Source organism: Homalodisca vitripennis, chromosome 1, assembly GCF_021130785.1.
Source record: "Homalodisca vitripennis isolate AUS2020 chromosome 1, UT_GWSS_2.1, whole genome shotgun sequence".
In the NCBI taxonomy this organism is placed as follows: Eukaryota; Metazoa; Arthropoda; class Insecta; order Hemiptera; family Cicadellidae; genus Homalodisca; species Homalodisca vitripennis.
This window is the reverse complement of record NC_060207.1, coordinates 103,193,266-103,219,762: the sequence shown is the minus strand read 5'-3', so window position 1 is coordinate 103,219,762 and position 26,497 is coordinate 103,193,266. Positions and strand designations below refer to the sequence as shown.

The window sequence follows — 26,497 nt, the reverse complement described above, 5'->3', positions numbered from 1 at the left end:
CCACACAGCAAATTATACAAGCACAAATGATTTTTATAGTCAAGTGGTCCAGTTGCCCCAGACTTAAGGGGTAACTGGGGCCCACCAAACGTAAAAAAAGGAAATAAATGTTTTATATTTTATGTCAGTTATAATAATCGAAATGAGATTTCATGTGTGCAAACAGTATAAGTTGGAGCTTTCATTTCCATCACCTATGCTCTAGTTCTTTATTTTTATTTTGACTAATATTTAGGTAAAATGTTCAATATATGTACTAGTCCAATGTAAAATCGTGGTCCAGTTACCCCACCTTACCTTACTGAACTAAATTAAATTCAGAGGAGGAGGAGTACAGAGCGAGAACGCGCGGACTGCTCATTCCACTATTCCAATACACGGGCTATCTGTAGTTGGCAGGAGGGGCCCCTCCATCCCCACTCTTTCTCTCCGCCTAGCTTGATCGCCCCATTCTTCTACCGCATGAGGAGCTCGTCTGCGTGAGATCGTCACAAGTCACAAGGAGCTCGTTGGCTGAAGTTAGTGAAATAAATAAGATAATGGATCTGTTGTCCGACCAAGGATTAAGGCTGGATGGAAGGAGGGCCAATGAATTGCGGAAAATTAGGTGTAAATTAGGAGTATTTGAACAGCCAGATGGCAGTGCTTATTTAGAACAAGGAAATACAAAAGTTTTAGCTGCTGTATACGGGCCACACCAGGTAGGATAATTTGAGGTTATGTTGTGGTTTGTTACCTCAAATTGTTACACCAATATATCTGGATTTAAGTAAATATAAATGTTAACAATTCTGCAAGACACATAATAGTCACACTGATTATTGACTTTTTGGATGGAAAATGCCTATACTTGACTAGTATATATAAATTGATTAAATCATTGTGAGGAAAAGCCTAAAAACTAAAAAGGAATTATCGAAAAAAGGTAGGAATTTCCTCTTGGTAAGCCCTTAAGTATGGAGGTTGGGTTTTGTTAGAACAGTTATCTCTCGAGGGTAGAAAATCTACTTAGACACTTTGTATTCATAACTTCAATTGTTGATGGCAGTGCTCCTGTGGCTGCCAAAGAACAATGTAGGCATAGGAGTGGAGCACATGAAAACACAACTGCTTATTAAGAAATTTTTAAAAACTTTAAATATATATGTAGATAAGCTGTTTTAATATTTGTGTGTGTTCTTATATCTCATTTTTATATCAGTCAGGTTGGCGGAGCAACAAATCAAAATTTCAATGTTATTGAACTATGTTTTTTTATTAATTGAAATGGAAATGACATTGGCTACCATATAATAAGCGGCCATCAACACAATCTGATTATAATCATCAATTTTAAATATCGCTACTGTCGAATACAACATTTTACCTATAGATATTCATAAATAACCCTTTAAGCGCCACGGTCCGAAATATCGGACTACCTTACACCTTCGAAAAACGCTGCGATCCGATATGTCGGATCGCCCGCTTTTATTTTTATTTTTGTACTTGCTGCCGCTCAAATAACGTGATATTACGTGAATTGATTCACAAGGATACAGGCTAAATGGAGAAAATATTTCCACCCCTTTTGGTTTTTGTGTTGTTAGATGACTTGTAAGTTTTGTTTTTGGTCTGTGCCCAGCTGCTCTGACTCCGATTGGCTGGAGTTTCTATAGCGATCAGATGATTTATTTCGTCTGTTGTTAGTACAGTATAAGGTTATATATTTGTTGTTCCAGTGTTTTACTTCGTGTTTACATATCTTATTTATCATATTTGAAGTTATTTCGGTCTCAAATATGAGTAAACGTAAACGTGAACGATCTCCAGTGAGTGAGAACACACTTGTACAGGAACTTTTGGAAAATGAAGATAATAATTTTGGCACCAAATAGTTTTATAAAATAGTGTAAATACTTTTGAATATCTCCTGTACATAGTGATAGTATGTAAATAAATTTATTTCATTCTTGTGTATTCAATCAGTGAAATTTTCAAGAATATCCTGACATTGACCAAAATTTCAATTTTGAACTGATTTTATAAAACCCATAATATCTGCTGAATATTTCAAGGTAGGGCCTTCAAATTTGGAACCATATTAGAAAGTATGTTAGGATTAAAGGGAAGTTGTTCAAGCCTGGCTCATATTTTTTTGGAAATATGTTTGTGCTCATCAAAGCATTAATAGTTTTTTTTATTATTTTATTTTATTTTTGAAAAATTTATGTAGTCTTATGGTACTGGTATTTAATTAAATACAATTTATTAAATTAAAAAACCAAACAAACTTATTGAAATTATCTCTAAAAATAAAAAAGTTATAATGGTTAATGTAAAACTATGCATTTTAGCTAAAATAGGCCTTGGCGTTTTTGGCCATACCACCAAATAAGTGATGGCACTAAAAGGTATAATCATTGACGCCTTTCTTTATTTAGACTAGTGATGCCATCACCAGCTGTTGTTATTTCGTTTATGTAGGAGAAGGCTAGTGACAACAACAAGAACAATAGCAATGAATAGGCAGATATTGGCTGAGAATGTTTTTATAAACACTGAGCAATGTTCTAATGGTTACAAGATAATGACTTTGCTCCTTTAAATCTGAATTGTCCACCTTTTTATTGACGAGATGAAAACTAGAATTAAAAGTGGAAATCAAGTAGTGTTTCGGTACAAGAAAAGTAAGCACAAACATGACGTATCTGAAAACGATCTTGAGAAGATTTGTTTTGAAAATTCCAAATTTGGTATTATGAATATAATAAAAAATTATGTACTATTTTAGTTGAAATCAAAGAAACTATTACTCTTTTCATTAATGAATGTACTTTTGACGGCATCAGGACCTACAGAAATACCAATTCAGATTGGCCAAAGTAATCGCGGGACTCTGGTCGGGCTGCAGCAGTGGGCACTGTAGAATTAGCACCCTGATTCAGGGGGATGCTGTAAACATGATCTCTGATCAGATGCCAGAAAAATTGCCCTTTGACAAATGTTTTAGGATTGTGATACCTCGTAGGGACGATTGGAGGTAGCCTTCTCCTCGTTTATGTAGGAGAAGGCTAGTGACAACGACAAGATCAATGGCAATGAATAGGCAGATATTGGCTCAGAATGTTTTTATAAACATTGAGCAATGTTATAATGGTTACAAGATAATGACTTTGCTCCTTTAAATCTGAATTGTCCACCTTTTTATTGACGAGATGAAAACTAGAGTTAAAAGTGGAAATCAAGTAGTATTTCGGTACAAGAAAAGTAAGAACAAACACAACGTATCTGAAAACGATCTTGAGAAGATTTGTTTTGAACATTCTAAATTTGGTATTATGAATATAATAAAAAAATCATGTACTATTTTAGTTGTGAAATCTATTACTCTTTCACAACTAAAATGAATTTTATCTAAACTATTACTCTTTTCATTAATGAATGTACTTTTGACGGCATCAGGACCTGTAGAAATACCATTTCAGATTGGCCAAAGTAATCGCGGGACTCTGGTCTGGCTGCAGCTCTGTAGAATTAGAATCCTGATTCAGGGGGATGCTGTGCACATGATCTCTGATCAGATGCTACAAAAATTGCCCTTTGACAAACCTTTTAGGATTGTGATACCTCCTAGGGATGATTGGTCAAAGGGAAGGAAACCTCTTCCACCAACTGAGCTTGAATGGTTTACAGACAGCTCTAAAACAAAAAGTGGCACAGGCGCTGGAATTGTGGGGGTGAGGCTATGCAGGGGGCTGGTGGTCCCTATGGGTCTTTATCCTACAGATTTTCAGGTGGAGGTCGCATCCATTATGGAATGTACTCGTGAGAATCTTTGTCTGCAATATAGGAGTAAGATGATCAATATTTTCACGAATAGCCAGGCAGCACTGATGGCGCTGGACTCTTGTGAGTTCAAATCCAAACTTGTCTGGGATTGCTATTAAGTTGTTTCTTCCCTTTGCCAGAATCAACAATGTGACTGTTTGTTGGGTTCCTGGTCATAAACCAGAGCTTAGCGTCAATTATGACAGGCCCTCAACTGTTTTGCGGTATTCCAAGGTGTGAATCCTTTGGGGCTGTCTTGAAATGGGTTCGCGCTGAACATGAGAGAAGGTGGAGATAGCATCCGGGCATGAGAATGGTACTACAGTCGCCTCCAGAGTGGCGTCTGACCTTCTTTCACTAAATAGATCAATGTCTTCTCGGGTTATAGTCTGATCACGGGACATGGTCACCTGAGGAAGCATCTTCACAGAGTCGGATGCTTCATCCTTCAGGAGGATCCGCTCTGTAGAATGTGTGATGAGCAGGATGAAACTGCTGAACACTTGCGCTTTGATTATCCTTCAATAGCAAGGGAGCGGTATGCCATCTTTGATAGTTTGGACAAGGATGGTGAATTTCCCCAGGAGGACCTGATAGGTTGTTTTCGGCGGTTTGTGGAATTGCTGAAATCATAGATTGGAGGCCTCATAGTGTGCAACTGGGGTGCGCAAAAGGCCATTGAAGCTTAAGTGCATGGCATTAGGCCACCCCATAGAAGAAGAATCGTAAGTACTACTGCTTAAACGTCATTTAAATAAGGTTTAGTTATTTTATGTAATCTGAACAAATACATTTTACATATAAAAGTATAGCTTCACTATAATACGATTTTAAAAGCCTAAAACTTAATTCAGTTCTACATTTTCACTCAAAATTAGTTCAAAGTAAAATCGTGTTTGGAAATAAATTCAAAATTAAAATCATGTGTTTCGTTATTGATTAATGGCGGCAAAAACAGTGATGTACATGTCTTCTTTGTTTCACAAGCAGTCACGTTTATCTTTGTAAATACATAAAGTAAGTAAATGTTATGTTTTGTTGTAATTTTATAAATTATATATTATATTATAATTTTGAAAAATTGTATATATATATATATATATTTACAATATATATTTTGTATTTTTATATATATATATATATATATATATATAACGTTATTATTTCTGACATTTTGCTTCCAGTCTTTTTGGATGGTCATAAATATTGATGATTCGAATCATTCGATAATCATAAACCAGTTGTGTTGGTGGCTGCTTATTATACTGCAGCAATGACATGTTATATTTGTGTACTGTGTTTTTGTTATCTATAATTTTCAGTGTTTTCTGGGTTTGATAGCTTATCTGAGTTTTCTGTGACCAGCTTAGTACAGCACCAACAACTGTCCTGTGCAGTAGCCTTCACTGCTTCATGGATAACCATGGCGTCAGTGAATGTGAATGCTGAACAAGAGTCCAGCGCCATCAGTGCTGCCTGACTATCCGTGAAAATATTGATTGTCTTACTCCTATATCGCAGACGAAGATTCTCACGAGCACATTCACTATTTGTCTACTGCAGCATGTTAACTCTAATACGTCAATTACTTTTGAAAGTTATTTACATATTGGATTACCTAAAAATATTAGAAAATTAACTTAATACATTCCTCTTTAATTGGTCATCGTGTTTTTCAGAATGAGAGTATGAGTTCAATGTACATTCATGTGTTGTTTTTAAATAGAGAAAAGGTATTTTATGTGATCGGAACTATTTGTAAGTAGATTGTACATACATACAAAAATAGGAAGTTATTGTTACGTTAGTTTTGCTTATTTATTAAACTTATGTTTGTTTTTATACTAGCTGTTTCCCGCGGCTTCGCACGCTTTTCGTAAGCTTTACACGTGTATGTGCACTTCTGGTTCAAGTGAATTATATTTCCAACGACGATGTAGAGTTTGTATTGTTGCCACGATCAAGAAAATCTGTCAAAAGTGTATGTTTATAGCCATTGTCTACAATCATGTACTTTATTATAAAATGGTCTAACACTCAAGCTTTAAGTTCAAGCAGAAATGTGTTTTGAAGACAAATATACATCAAAGCTTAGCGCCTTCAAATAGTTTTTCGCTATTTAATATACTTAACTGTCTCGTACTACACAACTTTTAACTTTTGCAGTGTCCCCTGATGGCGAGATACATCAAAAGGACATATAAACCTTCTCCGTCGAAAAATACATATACATACAAATTTTCATAATGATCGGTCAAATAGTTTACGATTCTATAACGGACATACATACAAACATTCATTTATATGTATATATATATATATATATATATATATATAGAAAGGATATGCTCATCCAAATAAAAATCTACTCTTCGGCATATACCAACTTTCATAACCACGTTGTAAATGTCAAAAAATGTTTGTTTACATAGAAACGTCAAAAATATTTATGTTTACTTAGTTACTGTCAAAAATAACAACAATTTTTTGTCGCATTATATATGTTTACAAAGAACAGCTGATTAAAAATTTGAAAAGACTCTTTCACTTAATAACATATGTTTGCTGCAATGCATTTCTTACGGGTATTTCTGTAACCAGTGGGGCGGAATCCTGAATCGGGAAAGGGATAAAAAGTATCCTATAACCTTCTACAGATCAAGACGAACAAATTAAAAAAAAAATTAGGCGAATCCGTCCAGCCGTTTGTGAGTGATGCTGTTACACACGAACAGTTTCATTTTTATATATTTTATATTATTTATTTGTTTGTAGAAAGTTTTGTTAAATTTGTTTGAATTATTTTTAAATTTATTTTTATCCATATCGTTACCCAGTAATGAGATTTGCTTTACCAATATTTATTTACTTTTCAGCAGCATTCGTGATCAGACCATTTAGAATGTGATCTTTTAATGATAGGTACTATTTCAAGGGATGATGTTTATATGTTGCTATCACCGCGGGACAGCACAGGCTGCCATAGCCCGATATTTATCTCTGTTTTAATCTCTGAAGATCTAAATTAACAATAACAATTTTAATTTGGGTAAAATTGTCCTGATTTCAGCATTATTGTTAATTTTTGTATACAAAGATGGCGTAACTGCTGATGTCATCAGCAACCAATACGAGGTTGACTCATGATCACAAGACCATGTTACACCCAATACAAATATAGAACAGGATATATTACTCCACACAAGAAATAAAGCAGTCCCACTTGTAATGTTCTATAACTTAGTTATTTGTCATTGTCACCCCTTGAAATGTTATATTGTTTTGTTCAGGAGGATGAGAGCAATAGGTTAATAACTCTGGCCATTAATTTCACATTTACCCTTATTTTATAATTCAGTGTTTACTCTCCCTTACATTTAGCTTTACCAAAGCATTTGTGCCTAAGGTATGTAAAAGTAATTTATTTGTATTTATATTGTAAAAATTAATATATAATACTTTTTTTAGACATATCTTTTAAACTTTGAGTTTTTATTCTTAGATTCCAAATAGCACAATATAATTTATAAATAATTTTATAATAATAACTGTACTTGGATAATCTACTGCTAGTAACTTTTGCTACAGTATATAAGAAATGTGTTGAAAGAGTACAGAAATTAATTAAATTTTGACTGAAAGAACTAAAAATAAATATATAATATGTTGTCTTACTTAAACATTTTAAGTGCCATTCAAAGTAAAGAGATGTGAAGCGTGTTTTGGTACCTCAATCTTAAACTAGGGAAAAAGTGCCTCTTTCATTTTTCAAGAATAAGTAAAAAAATAAGAGGATTTTTCATTACTACTTATTTTTTTACATGTGGTAGATTAAATAAATTTATTGTTTGCTAATAGACAATAGTAATTTAGTGTTTTTGATATAGCCAAACGGTAGTATACAAGGCTGCTTCATAACATTTAGTATTAAAAATAAGTTTCATAACTAATCTCCCCAGTATTTTAATTAACGCCAATTTAATTGTGTATGTCTTTTTATTAAAATTACATTTATAGCCTACTAATTTCGCCCATACTTTGTTGATGGCAATCTCTTTGCCTTTTAATAAAAACAGTGTTTTAGATTATTAGTAGTAATTAATATTAAATAAAAGTCCATTTACTTATTGCAGTAGAAATCTAATTCATTTTGTTTTCATCCGGACTTTTATAACACGTATAGTAGCCTAAATATTTTGTCTTGTGATATGATTTATTATAATTACACCTAGCCACACATTCTATTACCATATTGTGTTTTAACTATATTTAAGCTTTCAGTAGCATACAAGGTTTGTCCGGAAAGTAATAGGACTGATTTTCTTTCGCCGAGACTGTACTTCGGAGCGTGCGTGCACCGACTGGATTCGGTAGAGGACGTTCCTAGCTACCGAACAAGCGGCTGTTCAGTTGTCTCCGAGCACCTGAAGAGTCAGGACAGGCATTTTCACGTGACGTCTTTCTGTGAGTGGTGCAAGCCGAAAATGCAGCGTTCGTTAGAGAAGAGGTACACGATTAGATTCAGTGTGAAACTCGGTAAATTTGCGACAGAGACATTTGATATAATCAATCAGGCTTACCCAGATGTTGCTTTAGCAAGAAGTGATGTGTTTCGGTGGCACCAGGCCTTTTTGGAGGGCCGGGAAGAGGTCGCTGATGAAGACCGTGCTGGAAGACCTTCGACTTCGACAAACACCAACAATGTGACTCGTGTGCGCAAAGTTTTGAACTCAGACCGTCGACTAAGTATTCGTTTAATTGCCCAGCTGTTACATTTACCGAAATCTGTGGTTCATGAAATTGTGATGGAGTATTTGAACATGTACAAAGTGTGTGCGAAGATAGTCCCAAAAGTGCTCGCTGGCGACCAGAAATTGCGGCTCACACCGCCTTTCTTGTGAACAGCTACCTGACCAAGGCCGGCATCTCAACTCTTCCACAGCCGCCCTACAACCCAGATGTGGCCCCACCAGACTTTTTTTTGTTTCCTCGCCTGAAAAGGCAAGCATTTTGAGACGACAGAGGAGATCCAAGCAGCTGGCCCCGCGGCTCTCAAGGCTATTGTGGAGAAAGCCTTCTGTGGTGCCTTCAATGATTGGAAATCGCGCTGGGAGCGCTGCATCGACGCAGAAGAAGCCTATTTTGAAAGTTTTTAAAGAATCGTAACGATTTACTCAATAAATTTTGTTTAATTGACTCAGTCCTATTACTTTCCCTGTATACAATATGTACAAAAGTTCAAACTATTTTATCACTTACTAAATGATTGTTTAGCTTAATATCGAATTTTTGGTAACTTTGCCTAGAAGGCAAACCTTCCAATTGAACCTGATTGGGTACAGCAAAAACCGATTGTTACTTAAATCTGGAAAACCCTATGGATGTCCAGGAGCGGCACATCACTAACAGCAAATGTTAAGATATTTGGGTGCAATGGTAGATCAATAGGATTAGTTTATTGCAGGGGATGACTTTGGGAGTTGATAGGGCTCCGTAAGTGTTTAAGACAATTGCTAGCCTATACATAAGCATTATGCCCCCTTAACTCTTAGACTGGAGAGGCAGGTATAGAGCTGGCTTCCCCTTCTTTCAAGGAGATTACTGATATTAATGCCCAAAATCCTTCCTCATGCATCTTGACAGGAAGTGGTCCCTAACCTTCGCATGGGATTTTTAAATATTAAAGAGGATAATCTTCTTATTCAAAGAATTTATGATGTAATATAATAGAGCCTTATGAAACTTTTGAAACAGAAGTAGTCATATACGTATCCATATGACTCACTCCATAAGGTCATATGTCAATAATAGTTATTATTTTAGTGCCCATGGTTAAGAGATTCAAAGGTAAAATAAAATGTTACTGAGTCTTATATCAGATTTTGCTTGTGTAAGAGTATACATTTTTGATTAGAAACAATTTTGTTTCTGACGCCACAGTTGAGTTTGCCTGCCCTGATGCCCCGATCAAGAAAACATATACATATATAAAGGTCCCAGAAACCTGTTTTTATCAAAAAGCGTCAACTTCCGGCCATTTAAATTCAATTCTAGTTTAGTGTACTTCAATGTGATAAGTTGAGGTTGCTCGTTGACCAGATAAAGAAAATGTATACATATATATATATATATATATATATATATATATATATATATATATATATGATTGAGGAGCCCTACATCTATGCTTATTTATCAACAAACGGTCTACAAGTGTCTATTCCGGCCATGTACATTAATTTTCGGTCTAATGTATTACAGTGCCACATATGAATTATCCTTGTTGCCCTGGATTAAGAAAGCACTAAGATTGTAGCCTCATTATTTCTTTGGACGCCCTCCAGTAGTGCTCTTGAATACGTAATACTCCTATGTTTGCATTTTATTTTGCCAAACTTGGATTAGCAATTTATAGATATCTCCACAAAAACTATGGAACATTATAGTGTACAGCAAACTCTAATATAAGAGGTAAGAACATATCTTTCCCTACTCTATTTCGTAATTTGTGTGGTGAAATTGTATTGATTAACATTTATTCCATGAAATAAATAACATGTACAGGTAAGAGGAAGAGGTCAGAAGGCGATTCACGATGCTGTGCTAGTCAACTGTCAGTACAGCATGGCCACATTCAGCACTGGGGAGAGGAAGCGGCGACCACGTGGGGATCGCAAATCTCAGGAAATGACCATGCACTTGAGGCAAGCCCTTACTGCAGCAATTCGTACTGAACTCTACCCAAGATCACAGATAGACATCTTTCTAGAGGTAAGGATTTATTTAGATTTAATATTAAGTGTCCACTAAAGTACTCAAATTATAAACATTAGATACTGCATTGTTAAAGGTTGCTTTAAGGGTAGATTTCACAGAATTTGGAATTGTCTACTGGGCCCTATAATAAACTACGAGGTACGTGGACCTCTTCTGGAAGGACTTAAAGTAACACTGCCGGGAGCTGTAGGGAGCAGGGCAGCCAGCTTTGAAGAACGAAGCAAAATCTCTGTCCATGGAAGTATTCAATGTCTTCACCCGAAGACCGATGATGGAGATGTGCAAGATAAAAATCATCTTGCTATTCACTCTAAAAGCAACAAGTAAAGACCAGTAATCAAACAACTGATCTAGCAACAAGGTTAACAATTCTTTGTTTGAAGGTAATTTTTGACAATGGAAGGATTGTGAAGGAAACAGGATTTTTCCGGACATTTGCCATTGTTCAGTGAAACAAGAAATCAGTAAAACTACGTTTCGTGATCTGCAATCTGATCTCTTCTTCAGGTAAAGAACTAACCTAATACTTAATTACAAACTAGGTTAAAATAAATAAATCATACCAAAGTTTTGTGGCACGCCTAAGTCAGGAATCACAACCACCATGTTGTTTGTCAACTTTACTAACTATCAAAGTCAAAGTCAAAGTCAAAATATTTGTATTGTACATTCATCAAGAATTACAATATTGTCAATAAACAGAAATCATTTCAGCTTTAGTCAGATTGTAGGGGTTCTCTGTTATTTTTGAAGAATTCGCTTATGCTGTAGAATGGTCTTCTCACTAGCCATGCCTTCAATTCTCGTCTTAGCCGATCTCCAGTGAAGTCCTTCATGAATGCAGGTAGATGGTTTTGAAATCTGCAGCCGGCATAAGATGGTTTTTTCTCTGATAGGGTGGTGCGATGGACTGGCAAGTTATAGCTTGAGCCATGACGAGTGTGGTAGGAGTGGAAGTCTCTGTTTTTTGGTGGTGAAAGTTTGTCCACATAGAGGATACTTTCTTGTATGTAAAGAGATACAACTGTCATGATCTCTAGGTCTTGGAATGCCTGACGACAGGTTTGACGTGGTTCAAGGTTCGCCAATGCTCTGATAGCCTTCTTCTGTACAAGGAGAACCCGGTTGATATTGTGGGTTGAGGTTCCTCCCCAGACTAGTATACCATAACGGATATAAGATTCTACTAATGCAAAATAAGCTGTTTTGGCTGCTGCTAGTCCTGCAATCCATTTTATTCTTCGGACGACATATATGCTTGTACTGATTTTTCTAGACAAGTGGTTGATGTGGTCTGTCCAAGTGAACTTGCTATCGAGCAATACACCAAGGAATTTTGTTTGTTTTGATTCTGTTATGCCTACTGCGTTGGGGACTTTTTTTTTTGTGGTGAAGTGTATTTGGGTTGTCTTGGTGGGATTTATTGCAAGGTCGTTTATATTGCAGTAGTGTATTGCTGTATTCGTGGCTGTTTTTATGTGGTGTTTTGATTCTGTTATGCCTACTGCGTTGGGGACTTTTTTTTTGTGGTGAAGTGTATTTGGGTTGTCTTGGTGGGATTTATTGCAAGGTCGTTTATATTGCAGTAGTGTATTGCTGTATTCGTGGCTGTTTTTATGTGGTTGGATTGTTCAATAGCTGTGTTGTTGCTAGTTAGTAGTGTGGTGTCATCAGCATACATAACTGTATTTGTGTTTTGGCTCTGCATTACTATGGGGAAGTCATTTGTTACTAATAGAAAGAGTATTGGTCCCAGGACTGAGCCTTGGGGCACTCCTCTTGTCATCTGTTGTGGTTTGGATTGATAGGTGGAGACTTGACCTTTCCGTGAGTGTTGTAATTCCACGATTTGCGAGCGATCCTCTAGGTAGCTTTTAAACCATTTATTGGCCAAGCCTCTCACTCCTAGGTTTTCCAATTTGTTGCACAGTAATTCGTGCCCCAAGCAGTCAAATGCTTTACTGTAGTCCAAAAATACAGCTGACACGTACTGCTCATTGTCTATTTGGTCAATGACGAATTCAGTTAAGTCAATCAGAGCTGTGGTTGTAGATTTGTTTTTTAGGAAGCCATGCTGTTTATCAAGTCAGTAAGTTGTTTTTGATCATGTGTTGCATTAGTATGGCTAGAGCGATTTTTTTCTGTTTATTTTGGAGAAAGTAGAGACAAGGGAAATTGGTCGGTAGTTCTGGAGATCTGTAGTTGGGCTCTTTTTGTGTTTGGGATAAACTTTGCTTATTTTTAGAGCAGAGGGAAACTGTCCACATTCAAATGATTTATTAATAATGCTCACAATAGGGGCAGTGAGTTATTTTTTGCAGTTTTTGACCATTTTTGAAGAGAACTCATCGATGCCAGCAGATGACTTATGTTTTAAACTGTTTATGACATGTTCAACTTCTACAGAATTTGTCGGAGCTAAAGTTAAGGTTGCTGGGCAAAAAGTTGTTGATGGGTGAATAGTTGCTTGATTGTCTTCTGTCAATTCTTTGCTTTGTAATAGGGTAGTGTCAGCTATTTCTGAAAAATATTTATTTAAAAGGTCAGTTATTTTGACTGGGTCATTAATTGTCGTATCTCCAACTTTAATTTTAATTTCTGACGTGTTTCCCGGCTTAGCTCTTCGTCCATTGTTGATAACTTGCCATAGGGCTTTAGGTTTATTGTCTGATTGTTCAATGAAATTAGATGTGGAAATTTGCCTGAGGCTCCGTAACTTAAGATCATAGCTTCTCTTTTTGTCAACCATGTCTCTTTTGTCATCAATGTTTCCTGTCGCTTCATATTTATAGAGGGCTCTAAGATATACACTTTTAAGACCTCTGGCTTCTTCATCATGATACTTCAACTGTTTTTTCTTACTTATATTTTTAATTTTTCTTAGAGGGCATGTGGTGTCGAGTGCTAGTTGTAGGATGGGTTTGAAGTTATTGAAAGCACCTTCTGCATCAGGGGCATTGTGCATCCTTTCCCAGTTTTGTTCTGAGAGGAAGAATTTTAAATTTTGTAGACTTTGGTCATTTATGATTCTTTTTGTGGTTATTTGAGAATGTGTTGACTCATGAATTGTGTGTAATCTACAGAGTTGGGCAGTATGATCTGATAGTCCTGTATGTATTGTGTATGCACTAATATCTTCTTCAGGAGTGTTATAACATACACAGTCAATGGATGTGGCAGTATTTTGGGTTATTCGGGTAGCTGGCAGAGGATACCTTGTAATGTTATGTGTAGACAATTCTTCTTCTAAAGTTGTGTTTTTGTGATTTGGTTTCAACCTGTCAATATTAATGTCCCCGATGATTAAGGTGGCTCTGATATGTACTTCTGATAAAAACATGCACTTAATAAAAAACTATACACAACACTAATCATTAAAACTGAACTACAGAATACAGGTCACAATACGTCTGCATTCGTCTACTAACCACCTACGACTGACCAGAGAGCACTAGCCAATGGCAATCCTCACGGCAGACAAAAACAAGATGGCGGACATAAAAAGGAAGGGGGACAGTAATGGGCCCTTTCGTTATTAACAAACAACATGGTGGTTGTGATTCCTGACTTAGGCATGCCACAACGCTTTGGTATGATTTGTTTATTTTAACCTAGTTTGTAATTATGTATTAGTTTAGTTCATTACCTGAAGTCTTCTCGAAAGTGATTGCAGATCTCGAAACGTAGTGTTACTGATTTCTTGTTTCACTGAACGATGGCAAATGTCCGGAAAAATCCTGTTTCCTCCAAGGTTAACAACCTAGTTGTCGCAGAAGACAAGACCAGCTGTGGCCAAGAACAGAAAAAAGGGTCGGCTTAGCTAATGGCCCAACCACCAGCCAACAAAAATCTTGGGATCGAAAGGGTTAAATTTATTTTACTTGTTAGAAAGTGTACAACTCCCTCATATCCAAATGAACTGGAAGTTACCTGTTATTATGCATCCAGAGAATGAAAATATGCCTATCATAAGATGAAACTACATTACACAATATTGTTTTTAGTATCTTGCACACATACAGTTACATTAGGTTGCGCAAATCTTTAGATATTATAGGTGAGTCACATTAGTTATACATTTATATGAAATACAGCTTCATCTGAAAACAAAATTTGACATAAGTACTTAGACATTTAATTCTTATTCAGCCATTGTCAAAGGATTAAGAATTTTGTTGATAGTTAACGTTTGTGAAGGACGTTTTGGATTTTAATTTTTGGTAGTTCAAAATTAAATCAATGCAACTGGCTATTTATTATTCATGCCTTCATAAATGGAGTTGTCATGTGCGCGTTGTCTTGTTTTTGGCAATGGCAATGAAAGTGCATTTTTATAAACATGCTGAAATTCTCTTTGTGTACTTCATCCTGGGTATTATGTTAAACTGTCTCTTCTTCCTATACCTGTCCTCATTTCAATCCATCCCAATTCTCCCTCAGGTACTCATAATATTTATCAATAGGTGGATGGTGGTATCCAAGGTATCCATAAGGTATCCAAGCTGAATATATCATCATATTCACTTAGTTGTGACATGCTCCATTTATGGGATTTAAATGTTATTTCCTTTCCAGGTATTATCCCAAAGCCAATCACCATAGACTTATCAAAACCAGTTTCTTTAGGGTCTGTTCAACCCTACTTTAAAAGCTTTCAGTGTTCAGTGATGTTTCCGTTATTAGAGATTCAGGCACTCCATTAACACATTAACTCTAAAATTCATATATATATATATATATATATATATATATATATATATATATATACATATTCCTTTTGATCATGCTAATTTTTTTGTTTTTTTACTTACCAAACAGGGTAGAAAGCTGCCTAGATGAATTTTTGGGTGGATTTTGCAATTTTCCAATAGCTGGAACTATGGTTCCCAAGCGCTCCTGGAGCCAATCAATCTAGATGCTGCGGATCTATTTTATGTTGTAAAAAACTGCTCTGTATTCGGTTTATATACAAATAAGGCAATATTGTGTTAGATTTTTTATCAACTGTCAGTATATATAAAATAAAATAATGTAACACCTTAAAAATGCAATTATTTACAACCATACCAACTGTACAGAATGTTTGTTCTTTAGTCATGGTGTCATATGACCTATAATAATAATAATAATTATTATTATTATAAGTTTTCTTTGGCAATTAATGTTCAAGAACAGGCCATAACTACAATAAAATTTTCCTTGCATAAGTTTGAGCACTATGTTGGCTGCATATCCTTTACCACAATAGTAATCAAAATACCACAGTACATAAAAAATTGTTATAATAAAGCCATGTGGATCACACAAACTGTACAACTTGATCCCGTACTTGTGGGGCTTGCCCTTGATGTACTTTCAGATTTAATGCCAACACTACAACATCATTGCCTCATCAATACAGAGCTTTTTCTATAGATAGTACACAGAAGCCATTTTGTTGTTGGAGTAATTAATCAGAAATTGAACTTTACTGACTCAGTTAGATGGATCAGAGTACCTTTTAAAATTCAGGCACCGTAAATTTATCAAAAACCCATCATGGCTCATAAACTTGGGAAAGCATATTGAAAACAGTTTGTTATTTTTCCTGTAGTACTGAATATGGGAAAGTTGGACGATCCCCATATGTATGAATGAAGCTATAAAAATTCTCAATTCATCCACTGTGAGATCTCTCCAATGTGTTATTCTAGAAGCATATTTATTAGTAGTCATTACAATACCTTCCAAAAATTAATGTCTACTAATAAGTTGTAAAAACTTACAGGGGATCTGTTTTCTGGTATTGGTACTAAAATCCTTCTTCTTTTGTGAATAAATAATCTTTTATGCCATCTGGGATATTGTTGTTTCACTGTGGAGAATGAGCATCGTAATCAGAGTCATCTACCTCTGAGTCAACTGTGCTGTATGTTCCACTATCAATTCTTCAACCCTTACTTCATTTAATCAATTTAAGTATCTTAAATGGCGTTTTTCCGAATTTCTTGAAGTTGGCAAAAGTATTCCCTGTACATAAGTTCCGAGGTCAATGATAAAAACAACTTCGGGAACTGGCGGGCCAATTTTCCTGTTGATTGTGTTTTCAAAAGTATTAGAGCGCATAATAAAAGATCAACTAGTCACATATCTCCAAGAAAACGAAATTCTGTGTGAGTCTCAGTATGGGTTTAGGAATGACAAAAACATCACAAACGTTCTTTTTGACATCAATAGAGAGATAAATAATAGTATTTCTGATGGAAAATACTCAATGTTAATTTTTCTGGACTTAAAAAAGGTTTTTGATTCCGTAGACAGAAGCCAATTACTATTGAAGCTTGAACATATCAGAGTTTGTGGCGCTGCTCTCTCATGGTTTCAGAACTACTTCACTGATAGGTTTCAAGTGTGTCTGTTGGTGGAATAAACAGTGAGTGATCTATTACCTGTGGAATATGGTGTTGTCCAGGGCAGCACTCTTGGTCCAATTTTATTTTTTAATTTATATCAACAGTTTATCAAAATTACATCTAAATGGTAAATTATTCTTATTTGTGGATGACACCCTTGTTTTTTAAGAGGGTAAGTCTTGGCCAGAAGTACAGGCAAAAGGTCTCGGCATGTTAGATGCTGAGCCCAAGTTGGCCAGTGCATCAGATCTTTCATTCCCAGAGATCCCCTCATGACCAGGAACCCAACAAACAGTCACATTGTTGATTCTAACAAGGGAAGAAACAACAACTTAGCTGCAATCTCAGACAAGTTTGGAGTTGAACACACAAGAGTCCAATGCCTTGGCCATCTGTAAAAATTCTAATCGTCTTACTTCTATACCACAGATAAATATTCTCACGAGAACATTCCATTATGGTTGTGCTTTCTGCCTGTAAAACTGTGGAATAAGGGACCACCCGCTCTCTACATGGTCTCACTCCCACAATTTCAGTGCCTGTGCCACTTTTTGTTTTAAAGCCGTCCATAAACCATTTAAGCTCAACTGGTAGAAGAGGCTTCTTTCTCTCCGACCAAGTCTCCCTAGAAAGTATAACAATCCTGAAAGGTTTCTTTGTTTAAAGTTTGTTGTTTACGATGGAAGGTTTAATAGGAACAGAATTTCAGACATTTGCCATCGTTATGGTTAATAAAGGTATGTCACAATGTTTAGAGGATTGGAATCTATCCACTTTGTCAGGTGGGAGAGGTATTAGTACACACAAAAATAAAGAACAGAAAGATGAAAGAAGGAAAAGGAAAGGGTTCAAACGTACCCAAAAGCTGGCTTGGAGTCTTGCCCAGGCGTTGTCACTGCAGAGAATGTAAGTCCCGAGCACAAGTCACGAGTACGAAAATCACAATCACACATCACACTGGTACGGATGAAAGTGGGATACTAACATGAAAATCGATGTCGGCTCTTTCTTTGGCAACGTGTCGTGTCATCTGAAAAAATGGGACGGAAAGGCGGTGGTCAGGAGGAGGAAGGGGTAAAGGCAAGCCCCTTCCAGACTTTTGTTTTGGTACTAGTCTTTAGTGTCAAGGTGTGTGTACTAATTTTGTTGGTTGAGGTTTCTTTAATTGGTATAATCTTTTTAGGTTCCTAGTTAGTTCTTTCACCTGAGTGGCTGTATTGTCAAAAGCTTCTTCAATGTTCAGAAAGACAGTTAAGGCTGCTACTTCTTTCACTAATGACGCTTTTTCAGTCCTGCATACGAATTGATGTAGGGCTGAGTCACATCATTTTCCTGAAGTATAAAAATGCTGATTTGCATGTGGAGGGTGCTCCAAGAGAAATCCCTCCCAAACAAACCTAGAAATCATCTTTCTCCATGGTTTTAAGAAGAATGGAGGACAGACATATCAGTGAAGGCAACAGGATTTTTCCGGACATTTGCCATCGTTCAGTGCCACTGAACGATGGCAAATGTCTGGAAAAATCCTGTTGCCTTCACAATCCTTCCATCGTCAAAAATAACCTTTAAACAAAGACATATCAGCCTAAAGGACTTAGGCTAGACATCCTCTGCTTCAGTATAAACACTACTCTAAATGCTCTCTAGGACAGAGGAATGTACCTGAGGGCCACTGAGGTATCCAACCCCCACTGCAAGTAAACCGGTCTCACTCGATCTCCTCCAGGAGCTTTATAAGGACAAAACAAGTTAATCACCCAATCAATCCTTCTGAATGTTATTACACAACATGCTAAACTGCAACCATCATAACTTTTAGAACTCCTTCTGGTTCAGTAATATATCTACCTTGATCGTCCTTGAGACCATCAAGCGGTGAGATAGGATTTTTTGCTAGCGATTTCTGAAGACTTGCACACTGTCAATATCAGTGCAGAGTTTCTTCCATGCTAATCTTTTAGCTGTACAAACCTTGCAGTTGTACAGGGCTAGAGACTCATGGTATGTCTCCCAAGTACCCCAAGTTTTGCTTACCTGAATAAAGCCCTGACTCTCTTCCTCCAAGAAACCAGGTCATAGTTCCACCACATGCTAACCATGTACCTGATCAATCATACTCTCCATCATCATGGTCATGTCCACCACCTCCCTACGCGTACGCATGCAAAATGTTGAAGCCTTACCCTCGTTTGCAATCACTAGACTTCGGGACATTATATACTCAAGAAGCGACTTACTTTGCTGTTTGTGTTGGTGCTACCCCACACCTCACTATGTGAATTAGGTATATGTAAATATGTACATAAAAAGCAATCACCGACAGGAAGCAGCACTATAAATACCAACAAAAAACTGACATCTAACAAATTGCTTTTAATAAAGGACAAAAACGATGAATCCGAGTGGAAGATGAAAAACTGCTTTAGCATCTCTTTACAAGTAGCAAAAAGCAAAGCTCATAATTTGGAAGACATTGTTAAGGGTAACTATGAGAAAACTAAATTGACGGGGCCTCCTATAACAGCAAAAGAATTTGGCCCAAATGAAACTTATGAAGACTTCTACAACAACAACATTGAGGAAGCCATACACTTACAACAAAATCCTTCACCAAGCAATGTTTTTAGAGAGTACACAGCCAACTATATCCAAGGAGTAGCATACACAGACTCGACTAAGCCTGCCTTGAAAATTCAGCAGTTTTAAATATTACACCAAAATGTTGACATGCTTAGCAATAAAATCGATAGGGTAAAAAAATGAAATGAAATGAAATATTTCTTTATTTGAGGCGAAAATTAGGGCCTCATGGCCCTTTCTTACATTTAACCTCATATACAAACTAGAACAAAATATTTTCATTTCTAAATAATAATAAAATTAAATATTGTATTGTAAACATTTTCAATATGAACAAAAAGTACAACTTTATTTAAGAATATAAAATAAAAAATGTATAACGATAAAAAGGTATATAAACATATTTATAATCACATACTCACACGCAAAATAATAACATGTACTTGTATATAATGCATATAAGAAACACAACTCAAACCACTCACACATCTCACACTCTACTCATGCCAGTGCAACCGCAGCGAAGAGACCTATGCCGACCCCGCCCCAACCATCCGCCCCAGATAGTGCTCCCTCAGCGCTAGATGTAGGGTAATACATCTTTTACAAAGACTTGAACCTGATCTTCTTATATTGACAGAATGGATTAGCAAAGGACCAGCTCCACAACACTAGTCTTGTTGGTTATACTTTGATTACAGATTTCAGTAGGCATTACCACAAAAAGGGAGGTGTAGGCATCTTTTGTAAAGACTCACTTGTATCTACAACAGAATCCATATCTACTGAAGGGGTAAGTGTGGAATTAGTCTGTGAGGTTGCTATGGTATGGGTAAAAGTAAAACATCAAAATATGTACATAGTCGGCACCTATAGAAACCAGGGCAATTTAGAAGAATCCCTTGAAATTCTTTCACAAGCACTGGAAACTGCACCAACATGGAGCTGCCCAATAATTATGGTGAGAGATATAAATATTAACTGCTTAACTCTGAATCATGAAGTGAAGCCAGAGGAAATGCTGATGTCCCACAAAATGAGTAGGATGCCACTTCCTCCTATGCGTTTAACTCCAGTATCACAAAGTTCAATTGATTGTGTTTGTTCAAACCTAGAGGATGACAGGATCTCTGTACAAGTACTAGATGAGGGGATATCAGACCATACAGCTCAGCTTTGCTGTGTCCATATCCAACGTGATGATGTACCATTTCCGGTCATGAAAGGAAGAAATTTTTCAGATAGAAATATTAATATTATTAAAGATATGCTAAGCCAAGAAACATGGCTAGAGTTGCAAATGGCCTCTGACATAGACACTGCATATAATTATTTTAGTAATACAATAGGTTTGATAATTAATTTTGCTTGTCCTCTAAAAGCATCCAGGAAAAAAGATGAAAATATACAGAAAATCGGATCCCCAAGCTGAAATTTTACGAGAAAAATTTCTACGAACACATTCTAGATATATAACTTTAGGCCTTTTATTAGATAAGCAAGAAATGATTGCTTATCAGTGATATGACTTAAGGCTTAAGGAATTGCAACGTCAAGAGATCTCCAGTAAAATTTCAGATAATAAGTCAAATGCTCTTTGGGCAGTAATAAATGGTGAAGGGATCCATTAACCACATACATCTCCTAAAGAATTAATAGCTCCAGGTCAGGAAATAATTACTGACCCTAAGTGTATTACTGACTATCGTAATACAGCATTTGTTACTGCAGCTGACAATGCTTTAGCAGCTAACCCTAGTCCGCCTTCTGCACCTTTTATAAATCATTACATTGTTCCACCTTTCACACTGCAACCTACTACAGTGGAAGAGGTGAATTATGTGATAGCTCAACTTAGTACAAAAACATCATTCGGGATTGACGAAGTATCATCAAAATTACTTAAATTTTGCAGTGAAGAGTTAGCACATCCATTAACATTTTTAATAAACAAGTCGTTTGTAGAAGGAACTTTCCCGTCCCGACTGAAATATGCCAAAGTAATACCCCTTTTCAAGCAGGGTATCACCTCTGATGCAAACAACTACTGCCCAATTGCCTTGGTACCCACAGTTTCAAAAGTTTTTGAAAAAGTGGCCTTAAATAGACTTGTTGAGCATCTTGTACAATACAATCTGCTTACTGATCGGCAACATGGTTTTATAAAAGGTAAATCCACAATAACTGCTATAGTGAGCCTAATAGAGTATATTTTAGACCATCTTGAAGAAGGGAATACAACCACATCCATTTTACTTGACTTCAGTAAGGCTTTTGAATGTCTTAACCATGAACAACTTCTAAATAAATTGGAGACTAGGTATATCGGGTACTTCTTTCCGATGGTTCAGCAGTTAAATGACAGACAGCAGGTGGTTGATTTAAAATATACAGACAAGGGTGTAACTCGCTTAGTAAAATCTAGCCCGCTAGTGAGCTCAAGGGGAGTTCCTCAAGAGTCTGTTCTCGGCCCTGTCCTATTCATATTATTTACAAACGATCTTCCCACATACCTGGAAGATTATGCATCAACTATTATTTATGCAGATGATACTATTCTACTCCTTAGTGATAAACATCCAGAATCACTTGAAATTTCTTTGTATGTTGCAATAAACATGGCTACACAGTACTGCCACACAAATAACCTGGTGCTAAATGAAACTAAAACAAAACAACTGGTTTTGGGGACTAGAAAATATTTATTAGGACTTGCAAAACATCGATGCAGCGGAAGAAGCTAAATATTTAGGTGTTACAATTGACACAGGCCTCACATGGAACTTGCATATTGACAACCTTTGTAAGAAGTTGAGTTCAGGACTTTACCTTATTCTTAGAGTGAAATGAATTAGTGACGTCAGCACTGCAACTATTGCATATTCGCCCTTTTTGAAACTCATCTTCGCTATGGAATCTTGGTCTGGGGTAAGCAAATCTTTCATCTTTCAGTGCAGCAAATATTCATTCAGCAAAAAAATGTGTCAGAGTTCTAGCGGAGTTTCAGCCAAGGGAGAGTTGCAGAGCAGCTTTTGCAAGACTTTCAATCCTGACTGTGGTGTCATTATATATCTTTGAGACATTATTTTTGTGTGCACATAAGAAAGAACTTGATAAGATGTAATGATTTACACCAATACAACATTCGCCGTGCTGCTGACTTTGCACTTCCAGAACATCGTACAGCCCGTTACGAAGAGAAACCATGCTATATGGGGGCGAAGCTGTTTAACTGTCTACCTGTGGATATGAAAACACAAGATAATCTCAAGACAAGAGCTAAAAAAAAGCTTTTTAAACATTCATTTTATTCTATTGATGAATTTTTGAACTGGAGAACTTTGAACCATCATTATGGTTAACTTTAAATTACCTAACAAGACCATGTGATTACTATATTATGACACTTTGTTTTTATTGACGCTTTTGTAATTGTCTATGAATTGTACAAATAAAGTATATTGTCTATTGTCTATTAGCATTGCAGCCAGTCACCAATTCTTCCATATGATGATGAAATCATCAGGGTTCGTCTAGTGCCAATCACAATCAGCCTGTCAGTGGAGAGATCCTTAAAACAACATTTTTCACCTTGTTCCTTACAGCAATACAAGTTCTGGCATTTTTAACATTGGCGGTAACCATTTTAACTCCTGTCATGGAAGGCTCTGATATTTTATCCTTACCAATCCAGGATTCCCTGTATCAGGGCCATGTGAAATTCTTCCACCAAAAAGTGTATGCAGAACACAGCTGAAGCAGCTTAACTGTGCTGCAGATTGATCTGAAGGACCTTGATCACCATGATCAGTCGCCACACACCGCACGATCCATAAAAGGTGCCATAAGTAACGAAGAAAAAACAGGTCTGCCTAATCAGAGCCCCGCATGACCAAGGAAAGCTACTTACACTTGGATGCGAGCCTAACCCCTAAGGGCTCTGTTCGTGATGTATCTCCTGCGCCATGCATCTCTTAGGCACGGGTCACTTCATACTGTGGGATTGGAGGCCCCCAGTCTACACAAATATATGTGTGTGGTGCTATTCCGTACAGACCAGTCGAGAACATTAAAGCTTGAACTAGCCTAGACCCTGGGATTTTGTTGACAACAGAGCACCTCATGCAGGATGTTTAACTAGAGTTTGTCCGAGCCCAACCATTAGTTAGATTTGAATCTCCCATTGGTCTTTTGAGTGTCACTCCTGGAGAGGTACTTTCTCTGTTCATTGGGGATCATCCAGACTAACGTCAATTATCATAGGTTATTTTTTTAAAACATATTATAAGTAATAAATAATATTATAATACATAGTAAGCACTTTTATAAATGTCACAGTTTACCCTTCAAAGCTTTTTTAATGTTCAAAATTTATTGTTATTCCCTTTATACCCTAAAGAAACTGTCTCTAAAAGTCAGTGTTAAGGCATGGTTTGTATCTGTTAAGAACTAGTGCCAATTTGAATTGGGAATGGAATTTAAAGATCTTTGATTTAACATTTAAAATCTTGTTAGACCTTTGTTGTTTCTTGCATTACTATTCTGCACACTAAAACAAAATGTTGTGACTAATAAAAGTGTACATCATAAGAAGTAACCGATATTCAACATCTAGTTTGCATTATCTGTACATAAGAAACCTATGTAGTTTGCACTGTTTGTATGTATTAGGTGCTACAAGCAGATGGCGGTAACTATTGTGCATGTGTCAATGCTGCCACCTTGGCTCTAATAGATGCAGGGATACCAATACGAGAGTTTGTGGTCGCTTGTACAGCATCGCTCGCTGGTGGAGACAACTGCATGCCGCTGGTAGACATCAGTCACCTGGAGGAAACTTCCGGAGGTTCTAACCTCACCGTGGCTGCCATGCCCATATCTGGCCAGGTAACCAATCGTTCATTTCTGCTTTGGTTTGTGATACCACAAGCAGACAATACTGAGGTACGTCTTGAATAAATATGAGTAGGATTTTGGAGATTGCTTAAACAAAATAAACAGTGAGTTGTAACGTTGTTGTGCATAAAAAATTTAATGTTACAAACTGTACTCATACTGCAGGAAAAATTATGATTTGAGTATTTAGATTAAATTTTTTTAAATATTTTGGTTGTCATTATCCAATTATTTTGTAACTAAGATTACTATGGTTTTACCAGTCTCGTAGAATGATCTCATCTGACTACATGAAAAACTTATTGCACAGCATCTATAAAAATATTCAATTTGTAAGATGTCATAACAAAACAAACATGTCCCGCAGAAATGAATCCAAGGGGAGGCTCTTGGGGTCCAAAACCCTTCCCTCCCCAAAAAATGTGATGAATTTTTTTATCACTTTATAATATCCCATTGTACTATTGAATACTTTACTTTACTATTTAATACTTTATTTTAGATAATTTAACTGTTAAAATGAAACTGAGTTTGAGGGGATACAATTTGAAGGTGTATGGTTATAAATTATGAATTCTCTTAATTAAAAAAAGCCATTTTAACCAAAACAGCGACATAAATTTAGTTCTACCTACCAAGATTTTTCCGACTCATTTAACATGCACCAGTTATAATAACCGAATTTAGCCAAGTAATTCCCAATTGTCTATGTGTTAGTTCTCACATGTACTATTTAAGTTAAAACCTGCTGGATATTGATAACATAATTATTTATTTTGGGTTTGGTATAATTTAACATCCTGAAATATTTTTACTATTTTGTACATAATGACAAAGCAGCAGAAGAGGTAATTACTGCTAAGAAACATGTAACCTTGTAGTGTTAAAATTAAAACAGTTTCAAGTAATGCTTTTATACATGTATAAACAATTTTGAGATTGATTTTAAATGTATAATTCATTACTAAATGATTAAAAATGGGAGACTGTTGCGATGTTTTGCTTAAAAACCTTCATTTTTTAATTTATCTTAATTTTACATATTTGTGACAATATAGAACAAATTATATCTAATTTATGATATTATTTATTGTTTCAAAAACTGTTAATGTGATATGTTTACAAACTACTATAATGTGGTTTTGTTTAAAAAAAGATGAGATTTGTGACTGAAGTAGTGAAGTTAGAAGTAGGTCAGGACTTTTAATAATTAAAAAGATGGGTGAATGAATAGGCTTTGAGAGAATATGCAAGTCATTATTCTACTCTCTAATGAAGAAGTTAATTTAAGGGAGATTTCCGTTACTATAATAATGTAAAATGAGTTTTTCAGACAATTAGCTTCTTATTTACCAATTGATGGGGAGGGTAGTCAGACCTTGCTTTCCAGAAAGATATTATATACCTCGTAAACCTCATCAATTGATTACTTTAATTTAAGTTGAAAATGTTGTATAGGTAGTGCTGATGGACATGTCCCAGCGATTTCATCTGGATCACCTCAAGAAGGTGATGGATTGTGCAATGCAGGGCTGCCGGGACGTCTATGAAATCCTAGACCGTGCATTACGCGAGTATCTGACAGAGGTGGGCAGTTCATCAGCCTGGGGTTCTGTTGACATCAGCACTCAGCGTATCCTACAGGTTGTGGAACCCAACACCGAGGACACGTAGGGAACTTGTTTAACTATCATTTTTGTAATAAAGTATTTTTGTACAGAATTTGTTTTTAATTTTTGAGGTTCATTCAAAAGGTTTTTCACTTGATATACTTCAATAAGTACTTTAACCTTATTTACATTACTCTTCAAAAGGAGTAATGGAATTCCATGTGAAGTATTATTTTTATCGGTACTTTGAATCCAGGTAACAATATATCAAGTAGACAAATTTTTTTTAAAGAAATATATTTCCTTAGATACCTTGAATTTTCTCATTAATTACCACATTTGATTGTGATAGTCTTGCATGATATGGTGGATCTAAGGGACAGAAAATGTACCACCACTATTGCTTACTGTAAGATTCCATGCTATATCTCA

General features: G+C 36.1%; 1 protein-coding gene across 1 annotated transcript; it reads left to right on the top strand.

Annotated features, from left to right (window-relative positions):
• Window positions 1-453: 453 nt before the first annotated feature.
• On the top strand, window positions 454-26,177 carry LOC124368221 (exosome complex component RRP41). The gene is made up of 4 exons (XM_046825500.1): window positions 454-701; window positions 10,375-10,581; window positions 24,231-24,446; window positions 25,914-26,177. Exons 1-4 carry the CDS (start codon window positions 540-542, stop codon window positions 26,127-26,129), a joined length of 801 nt encoding a protein of 266 aa, XP_046681456.1. The 5' UTR covers window positions 454-539; the 3' UTR covers window positions 26,130-26,177.
• Window positions 26,178-26,497: the final 320 nt, after the last annotated feature.